Source organism: Lycium ferocissimum, chromosome 10, assembly GCF_029784015.1.
Source record: "Lycium ferocissimum isolate CSIRO_LF1 chromosome 10, AGI_CSIRO_Lferr_CH_V1, whole genome shotgun sequence".
Classification (NCBI taxonomy): Eukaryota; Viridiplantae; Streptophyta; class Magnoliopsida; order Solanales; family Solanaceae; genus Lycium; species Lycium ferocissimum.
Window position 1 is genome coordinate 24,981,416 of NC_081351.1, and position 11,199 is coordinate 24,992,614.

Sequence of the window (11,199 nt, forward strand, 5' to 3'; positions counted from 1 at the left end):
AATTTAAAAATATTTGTGTGGTTATAAATTGATTAAAGGATAAAGTTTAAAGTTAAATTTGTTAAATAAAAAATATTTTTTTTTTAATGATTAAAAAGGAAAGTGTGTGATATAAATTGAGATAGAGTCGATAATAAAATTAGGACCCATTTTCCTGTGAGATTTTTTTTTTTTTTTAATTTCAATTGGTTCTAAATTTTCAAAGTCAACTTGGAGTTGGATTTCAAATTTGAAAAAGTGTTCCAAATCTATTTTTTTTTTTTTAATTCTATCTTCTTAAATTCCAATTAAAGTGTTTTATTCTCTTCGTTGCAAAAAAAAAAAAAAAAAAAAAAACAATTAAACACGCCTCAAAAGATAATTAAACACAAGCCATTTGAGTTGTTCTGCTGGATTGGTCGCTCAAGATCTTTGGTCTTTATCCAGACCTGATAAAAAAATGGGGTCATTTTCTATGGACTTGTTGAGAATGATTCTAACCTATTTCATGGCCTATTAGAAGAAGAAGGCGCTCTGGTGGGATCTTCACGGACAGAAGAGAGATTTGATTGATTCTGAATTCTTTATTTTAGAATAAAGGGGCTCATTTTGCCGTTAAGAATAGGTAACAAATTCCTTGTCTTTGTTTCTATTGCATTCTAATTCATCGTATCACATTTTGTTGGTCATGGTTTATTCACTATCAATATTCTTTTTTTTTTCGACCTGTTTTGATATGCTTTTTCCTTGAGCCGAGGTTCTTAGCGGAAATAACCTCTCTACTTCTCAAGATAGGGATAATGTGTGCGAACCTTATATCCTCTCCAGACCCCACACGTGAGATTACACTAATTATAAATTATGATATTTAAAATTAAAAATGTAATAAACTTCGACAAGTTAATATTTCAAAACAAAAAAAAAACTCAAAAAGTAATACTACCTCACAGAAAAATGGTACATAGTAGATTACCCAAAAAAAAAAAAAAAAAAATCCGTATAAAAAATTGTACATAATATCTTATAGTGTGAAATCCAAAATTTTCTAGCTAAGCTTAAAATATAAAAAATAACATACAAAGAAGCGAAAGAAGTTTCATATCTACTATATATATATATAAAAAATAATTTTAATTATATATAAATATTTGATTTTTTTGTAAAAGGGGTCGAAACCTCGGCCCTATGTGGCTCCGCCTCTGGTACTATCTTAAATTCTGATGCTCCTCGTGTCACTTTGAGGACATAATAGCCACTCAAATCCAAGCTGTTCTATCTCCACTGTAGACTACTCCCCTGTTCTTTATTATCTAATAGAACCCTGCCACGTATTGTGTCTAACCACCATAACTGAAGTAATTTTCTCGAAGCATTCATCAATGGCGATAATGGCTTCCACCACTTCAACTTCAAGGCTTCCTAATCCTTTACCATTAGCTACAACACACTCCCTCAATACAACAACTTGTTCCTTCACTTCTTCTTTTCGTTCTACTTCTTTGGGTTTCAAGAAACTGAGTTTTTCTACTAGAAATCCAGGTTTTCGAAGTTGTTCGACGTTTAAGATAAGGTGTGGTGGCATAGCAGAGATTAAGGAGGAACAGTTCTCGGAGGTTGTCTTGAAATCTGATCGTCCTGTACTTGTGGAGTTTGTTGCAACATGGTGTGGACCTTGTCGTTTGATTAGTCCTGCTATGGAATCCCTTGCTGAGGTTGTTGTTCTTCTTCTTTTCCTCTCTTTATGTTGTGTTCTTTGAAGTTTATTCAATTAAAGCTTCAATTTCTCCTTGTCAATTCCTTCCTTCAATGAGCATGTTAAACTTGGTTAAATTTCTAAAATGGCCAAACCTCTGTATAACAACATTGTTTATCCCGATATTTTTTTGCTGCTATAGAGAAATGTTGTTAAGGGGTCGTTTGGTATGCTGGATAAGGTGGGATATCTCAGGATTAAATTTGGGATTATGATTTATACCTTCTGCCAAGGATAACATAATATGAAAGATTGGTTCCACAGTAAACATGATTGTTATAGTGAAATATTACTATACAGGATGATTGTTATAGATAGGTCTGAATGTGTCTAGTTTAGTTAATTTTTCTTTGTTTTATAACGATTAAATCACTTAACAAACACGGGAGAAACCCACTTTAGATATTAAATGCTTTTAAATTTATGAAGTTGAGTGACCATTTGAAGAATTTACAATGTTAAACTGATGAAGGCGTGTTTGCAATGAAGGAAAAATATTTTCTTGCCGAAAAATCATTTGTGATGTTTGCTTAACTTGAATTATTGATATGTTTTGTTCAAGAACATTTTTTCCCCCTTTCATGTAGTGGTGTTGAAATTCTAGTTTCATTAAAGATTAAATGACTTTCTTCAATGAGCATGTTAAACTGATAAAGGTATGCTTGATCATGATGGAAATTTTCTTTTTTGCTAAAAAAAAATCTTTTGTAATGTTTGCTTAACTTGAATTATTGAAATGTTTTGTCAAAGGCCAAAATATGGAAACTTGTCTCCCAAGATAAAATAATTTTCACAGAAAATCCTCTATCAAAACATACCCTCATGAGTAGTACTAGGTGTACATAAACACACACACTGAGATGCATTGGGTTAAGTTCGATTGGTATATATCAAGCAAGTTGGACATTCTGCTGTTGCAAACAAAACGTAGAGCTTAACCGTAGCCTTAGTTCTGAACTACTTTTTCCATTCAGGATTTAAAAGGTTTATCAGTTTTTCATCTTAAGCATTGAGGACAAGTTATGAGTCGTTTGATTTGTACCCTTTCCTTTTATATCCCATATAGTATAATGCAATAAATGTAAGATTTACTCAAAAATAACTACAATCAAATCTCTCTATAATGGCATCATTTGTCCTAATACTTTTTGGTTGTTATAGAGAACATATAATATAATGCAACATGAAAAATCAGTTCCAAAGAAAATTTGACTGTTATAGTACAATATTGTTATAAAGGATGAATGTTATAGAGAGGTTTGATTGTACAACGATCATGCCCCTTTCCATAGAAGACACTTGGCTTTATATGTTTTGCACACTTCCACATAATTATTGGCATCATTTTAAATCACTAGCTAGAGGATACCATGGATTGAGAATCTGTGGGTTTAAATAGAAATTCAACAGTGGAAAGATTGAGAAATTTTTATGCAGGAGTCCACTGAGTGAGAGCTCTTCTCATTTTAATATACTCCATCCGTTTCAATTTGTTTGTTTTAGTTACTCCGCACGGAGTTTAAGAAAATAAAGACTTTTGAATCTTGTGGCCTTAAACTAAAGATGTGTGTAATGTACCTAAATGTCCTTTGAATCTTCCATGTAGGATGTTGGGCGTAAAAAGTTACTAAATATAGAAAGTGACATTCTTTTTTTAAACACACTAAAAAGAAAAGTAAAACCAAATTAACAATTGAACCTGATGGAGTAATAGTTTAGGGGGTTTAAACCTATTCACTCTGTAAAGTAGAACCTTAACAGTGGAAAGATGGAGAAGTTTTCATGCAGGAGCCAGTCAATGAGAGCTCTTCTCATTTTAATATAGCTCCTTTTCATTTGAATAAATCAGCATAATTATATAATTATGCCTTCTTGTGTTGAATCTAGAGTCACTAAGCGATTTCAGTCTTTGATCTTTCATATTCTTGATTTGAAGTGAATGTTTTCCCTAAAACAGTATTTCCTTTACTTTTAAATTTCAGGAGTATAAAGAAAAGATCGCTGTTGTTAAGATAGATCATGACTCGAGTCCCAAGCTCATAGAAGAGTACAAAGTTTATGGATTGCCAACTTTGATTCTCTTTAAAGATGGAAAGGAAGTTCCAGACAGCAAAAGGGAAGGTGCGATAACAAAAGTTAAACTCAAGGAATATCTTGAAGGGCTTCTAAAGACAGTTTCTATCACGTAATATATGGGAAAATGTTCAGCGGTTCTGGTATCTTCATCAGTTTATAACGTGAGACATTTCTTGTCTTGTCAATATTCGTTATCTTGATATTGCCTATAATTTGACATACTTCCTTGATTAGCCGAGAATAGTGGGGATGCATTGCATATTTTAGCAGTCTGGGGGCGAGAACCTGTTTGGATTTGTATATTTGAGTTGTCTATAAGATAAAAATAATTGCATATTTTCAGAGTTATAAAAATAATTGCATATTTTCAGAGTTATGTAATTTGGTTCATTCGAAGAGCATCATTGCTTTATGTATTTCCTTTTTCTTCTAAATAACCTGTACATGGTAGAAGCAGTTGACTCTTATCTTTTATTTATCAGCAACAGATGGGTGCCCTTTCAAACGCTTGTCACCATTTTTCGTGGAGTGTCAATAGGTTCTCTTGCAGTTTTCTTTCGTCTTTTCCATTTCAAGCTTGTCTTCGGTGTTGCAGATATGTCTATCTTTCTTTTTCCTCTTAGTAAGCATAACTTATCTGATCCAAGTGCGAGGAGAATTTCTCTGGTAAATACGTAGATACTAGTTTCTGTCGGCTTTATACTCTTTCCTAATGGATTAAGAAACTGTAGTACGGAATCATCCCCAAAGATCTCGGTCAGAGCAAGCATATGCCAAACGTGAATACCTCCTGAAGCCACAGGTAGAACACCTGGTAAATAGACCCAATCTTGAGTGAAATAAACACAGCTTCCATCTTGTTCAACAAAATCATCACGCAGTAGATCAACAGCACAGTTTTTTTTTTTTTTTGGGGGGGGGGGGGGGTGCCTCTAGGATAGAATCATTCAGGGCCTTACTTGTAAACTCTCTATTCCTTGGTAATCGAAATCTATGAATTAGCTCATGCTTGACTAGCCAAGCAGACAAACGACCCTACATCTTTTTTATGCTCCCCCATTTTTGTTTATACAAGCATTTCACATTTATGATGAAAAGAACAGTTTGATTTATTCAGAAACCCCACACGCTAGGACTGTACCCTGTTAAGAGTTACAGTGATCTTCTGCTACTTTTTACTCATTCAGAAGCCTAGAGCGCTAGGACTTTACCGAGGTAGATGTTAATGATCTGTTACTCTTTGTTGCACAATCCCTGAAGCCACCAGCTAGCTAGATTTATACATTAAGATTGGAGGATTACTTTGCATCTGATTACTCTTCTGCAAGCTAAATGAGTTTCCAATCACACTATTATTAGGTAGTGTATGCCCAACCATATTTTCATGAGTAAAACTCAATGTAATTTTTTCTGTTTTCACTGTTTCAATGTTTGAAAGCTTCACAATGAAAAACATTTCATCCAGTGTAACTTGATCTTTGAAGATTACATTCTCTGCTGAGATACCTGGATGATAATGATATGTACACATGATCTGTGAGCATGAAAAGACTGTTGCAGTAGCAATGCAGATGTCCTCTTTCACTGTGTTTTTACTTTAAGAATTCAATCTCGATAGTATCAAATTTAATGATGTTATATTTTGTTAATATCAACCACATTAATAGCCAAAAAAATAAGATCCTGTTTGATAGGATGCAAAAAGAAAAGCAGTCTAAACACACTGTAATTCATCAAGTATATTGTACCATTTCATCAATGCAAAAAACCAAAGATTGTATGTCCGATAAACACACTAATAAAATTTCCAAATTAAATTGTGTCTCTCGAATTTTTATAAAAAAAAAAAAAAAAAAAAGGATCATTATCATTGATTAGTTATATTGTTGTTTGAAAAACAATATATATATAAATATAGAAAAACTTTAATGTCTTGTATTACATGAAACCACACAAGACTTTAAATAAACTATATATCACAATTTTTTCAACAAAATAGAACAACATACCCAGTGATATATGATTGTTTTCCTAGCAACAATAATATATATATAAATATAGAAAAACTTCTTGAATTCCCACTTGCAAGCTCTCAAAATAAAGTTTTCCTAGCAACAATAATAGCCCTTAATTCCCCACTTGCAAGCTCTCAAAATAGAAGCTCAGGATTGTTTGCCAGCAGGAATGCCATGTTCATTGTCTTAAATTGTACTAGTAAAAGTGAAAAAATAAAAAGACTTTCAGGCCTACTTATAAATTGCTGAGTTTGTTCTCTGTATATTAGTTTCTTGTATTAGGTCATTATCATGATCTTCCGGTCAATTCAGTAATAGTTAGCCCATTCACACTTTCGCGACTCCTGCTACTGTGTCTCCACTGCTTCGAGAAGTAACGTTTTAGGAGCACACAATTTAACCTTGACAGTTCGTTCTCCTCTAGTAAGGAAACCACCCGAACCATTGAAGGTCTGTCTTGGGCACGACGTTGACAACACAAGAACCCAACAAGGACACATCCGAACACTTCATTCCAATCACCTGGTTTTTCTATCATTGCATCTAGTAGTTCTATGCCCTTCCTTTCATTCCAAATTCTCCAAGCCTGACCATCAAAATATCATACATGTACAATGTTTTAGCCCAAGGTGAAACTTCTATGTAACCAATTTAAGAAAGTGAAATAGTGACCATACCCAGGGAAAGATATACTTACATAGCCTTCAAGATCTATTGTAACGACTAAGTTATCGACGTATAAAAAGATGTAACTCTCTGACTCTTCTCCTCACGGCCGTCAATCAAGGGCTTTGCTTGTTTCTTGAATCGACGTATTACTTGTTGTAATTTCGCCACGAATGTGGAGCCAAGCTTTAAACACAAACATGGAGGTATGAAGACTTGTGGCTCACCATTTGGAGACAAAGACTTCTTAGCATGTGGAAGACTTGCGGATCACCCTTGGAGCTGAGAGCTTCTATATGTATTTTTCTTGATGTCTTTTGGCTTTATGAAGACTCCTATTTATAGTTGCAGGGGAGAACTGAGGTACGTATATGATTGGTTGAACCATGTCATTTGAACACTTGACGACATTTGATTGATTCCTCTATTGACTTGACATGCTGCATCACTTATGCACGTGACATGATTTTATTGGTCCTTGACTTGACTTGGCGCACCATGTCATTTGACACATGGCATTGACCTTGGGCTAAGAGAGCGGGCTCATGTGAAGTCCAACAAGATAGGCTAGCCCAATTAAATTGCTCTTTCAATTAAATCCGTATATATTGAGCTTAAGATATAAATCTGATTATATTAGCCCATAATAGTTGTTTGGACCAATACATCTCAAATTTTGAATATGATCCAAATTAATTTTTGGATTTAAGTCCGACTAAATTTCAGTGCCTACACCTATATTATTGATTGGGTGTCGATTATAGGAACAATATCAACAACTTAAGTTAACAATATCAACAGGCTGATTTCAGATCTGATTTGATCATATCTTGTAAAGATCTGATCTGATTTTATTGATTGTAATTTGTTAGAATTAGGAATGTATCTCTGTAGTTTAATATCCTTCCTTTACCTCAACTGTAATCTTGGGAAAATGAACTCTAATATAAGCTCATTTAGGTGATGTGTACACGCCAATCCAACAAGTTTGACCAATTGGAAGCATGCGCGTGGTTGCTATTCGTCATTGTTTCTCTTTAAGGACCCTCATCAAATTGGCGAGTATTAGGTGATGTGTACACGTCAATCCAACAAGTTTGACCAATTGGAAGCGTCCACATGGTTGTTATTCGTCATTGTTTCTCTTTAAGGACCCTCATCAAATTGGCGAGTATTAGGTGATGTGTACACGTCAATCCAACAAGTTTGACCAATTGGAAGCGTCCAAATGGTTGTTATTCGTCATTGTTTCTCTTTAAGTACCCTAATCAAATCAGTGGATATTAGATGATGTGCGCACGTCAATCCAACAAGTTTTACCAATTGGAAGCTTTTTACGTACTTTTTACGTGATTGTATTTTATAGTACTTTTTACGTAATTTTCAAATATACTAGTCTCTGGCACGTCTGTTGCACATGTATCCTATATCAATTTTACATAATATATATTTGAAATAGTTAAAAGTTTGTGCATATATTTATACTAAAACCTTTTAATTGAAATATAAATTAGAAATTGAAATATCCAAATAGTTAACATATTACATATTCATAATACTTTCTATGAATGAAGTCATAGTGTTTCCCAACTCCATCTTTGTTATAATTTTCAACGATAACATTATGAATTACAAATTAAATTCTGAACAATAGACAGCGTCACTTTTATTTTTATTTTTTCAAGTACGTGTCAACTAACATTTGTTCAAATAATTATTCGATACTATCACGCGTTTCTTATTGTCACATGCAACTATTAAAATATTTTTCTCCAACAATGAGTTAGTAGCATTCTATTGTCGTTTGAAAGACTATATATATATATATATATATATATATATATATATATATATATATATATATATATATATATATATATATATATATATAGAGAGAGAGAGAGAGAGAGAGAGAGAGAGAGAAACTCTAACGTCTTGTACTGAATGAACCCTCACAAAACTCAACAACAACAACATACGCAGTGATATATGATTCTTTTCCTAACAACAATAATAGCCCTAGAATTCCAACTTGCAAGCTCCCAAATTAGGAAGCTCAGGTTAAGCCTTCTGGGTTGTTTGCCACCAGGAATGCTATGTTCATTCTTTCAAATTGTACTAGTAAAAGTGGTAAAATATAAAGACCTTCAGTTCTACTTATAATTTACTGCTACTTATAATTTACTGAGTTTTTCTCTGTATACTAATTTCTTGGTATTGGCTCATGATCATGATCTTCCGGTCAAATCAACCCTCATAATCAGCTTGTTGAAACTTCAAATAGTAGTCCTCCTGTGGCTGCTAATAACTAGCTCCGGAGGTTACTTCATAATAGGGGAGTGGCTTCAATGACCATGTTGAGAACTTCTGTTGATAATCCCTTGATTCTTAGGAAACCAGTAATAGTTAGCCCATTCACACTTTCGCGGCTCCTGCTACTGTGACTCCAGTGAACCAGGGGCAGTTCTGTGAATGTGAAAACCAACAGCACTGCATTTGTCACAATTGCTCTGGAGAGCGCGTTCTTCACCAATCATCTCCTCAGCCAAATGATCATAATCCTGCTCCGGGAAGTAAGGTTTCAGGGGGGCACACAATTCAGCCTTGACATTACTCTCTCTAGAAGGCAAACCACCTGAACCAGTGAAGGTCTGTCTTGGGCACGACGTTGACAACACAAGAGTCCAACAAGGACGCATCCTAAAATTTCATTCCAATCACCTGGTTTTTCTATCATTGAATCCAGTTGTTCTATGCCCTTCCTTTCGTTCCAATTTCTCCAAGCCTGACCATCAAAAATCATACATGTACAATGATTTAGTACAAGGTGAAACTTCTATGTAACCAGTTTAAGAAAGCGAAACAGTGACCATAACCAGGGGATGATACACTTACATAGCCTACAAGACCAATATCATAGATCGGGTACCGATTAAACGAACAATACCAGCAACTTAAATTCAGATCTGAACAATATAAACGGGCTGATTTCAGATCTGATTTGATAAAAAAAAAATGATTTGATTTTATTGATTGTAATATGTTAGAATAGGAATGTATCTCCTGTAATTTAATATCCTTGCTTTAATATAAGCTCAGATCTATTCAGGTGATGTGTACACGTCAATCCAACAAGTTTGACCAATTGGAAGCATCCACGTGCTTGTTATTCGTCATTGTTTCTCTTTAAGGACCCTAATCAAATTGGAAGCGCCCACGTGGTTGCTATTCGTCATTGTTTCTATTTAAGGACCCTAATCAAACTGGCCGGAATTGGGGGCAAGTGCAAAGATAGCCGGTTGGAGGTCTTCTATTCATGATATAGCCAAAAATTATAAAGCATTTTATGTTTAGCCTCTAAGAATAAACTTTAGACCTGTGAAACTTAAGCTGAAAATTTTGGATCTAAAATTTAAAACTTCATACATACAGATTTGAAGTTTAGCTAGCCAAAGCATAACTTCAAATGTCGTATTTCAGATTTTGAATTTCGATTTGAATGAGTTCAATTTCAGACATTCAGGTCAAAGATAAGCAGTATAAATAGGAAATCATCATAATACAATCACACAACTTTTCACTCATTCATCTCTAACTCTCTTATGGTATAAGAGCCTCTAACACTCAAACGAATTAGTTGATACCCCTCATCTCAATGGATAACACGTGCACTCACCAATCTATAGCTCGTGTCACCAACTCGTCAAACTTTACCAACCATAGTTCAAGCCATCAACGCCTCTCCAAACCAAAACAACCAGATTATCCAATTCAACCCGGCTTCAAAACTGCCTATAAAGCTTATGGGATCCAGTAACTTCGGCACATGAAAAGCACAAGTTTATACTCTCACGTGTGGGATGATCTTGTTGATTATCTTGATGGTACTGCTGCTATCCCTTCAAAAATCATACGAAAAGATGATCAGGATATCTCAAATCCTGAGTACCGAATCTGGTTTCGTCAAGAGAATATGATTCGGAATGCTCTCATGGCGTCATGTCAATCCTACCATCACTCCACCAACCTCTACTGCTGCCAACTCCAAAGAAGCATGGGATCATTTGCATATCATTTATGCAAACAAATCCCAAACGTGCACATACAGTCTGAGAAACATCCTTTGCAAAGTCTCACGAGATCATAAGACAATTACTGAATATCTTCATGAGATTCGCTCTATCGCTGATGAACTTGCAACTGCTGGAGCACCTATCAGTAATGAAGAACTTGTGATCACTGATCAAAATATATCCTCAACGGTTTAGAACCAGACCATCGTGAAATTAGTGCTGCAATTCGGGCACTTGACACCCCAATCACATACGAAGAATTGTGATAATGGGTAAAACAGTATTTCCTTTACTTTTAATTTTCAGGATTATAAAGAAAAGATCACTGTTGTTAAGATAGATCATGACTCAAGTCCCAAGCTTATAGAAGAGTACAAAGTTTATGGATAGCCAAATTTGATTCTCTTCAAAGATGGAAAGGAAGTTCCAGATAGTAAAAGGGAAGGGGCAATAACACAAGTTAAACTCAAGGAGGATCATGATGGACTTCTAAAGACAGTTTTATCGCATAATATTTTGTAAACGAGTTATGATGGGAGGCATATTTTATCTTGTCAATATTTTTCTTTGTTGTTTGTCATTTGATTTGCTTCCTTGATTAATCAAGAATACTGGGGATACATTTTGTATTTTAGCT

General features: G+C 34.5%; 1 protein-coding gene across 1 annotated transcript; it reads left to right on the plus strand.

Annotated features, from left to right (window-relative positions):
* Positions 1–1,213: 1,213 nt before the first annotated feature.
* Positions 1,214–4,184, plus strand: LOC132032950 (thioredoxin X, chloroplastic). The gene is made up of 2 exons (XM_059422766.1): positions 1,214–1,691; positions 3,715–4,184. Exons 1-2 carry the CDS (start codon positions 1,359–1,361, stop codon positions 3,919–3,921), a joined length of 540 nt encoding a protein of 179 aa, XP_059278749.1. The 5' UTR covers positions 1,214–1,358; the 3' UTR covers positions 3,922–4,184.
* The last annotated feature ends 7,015 nt before the right edge of the window (positions 4,185–11,199 follow it).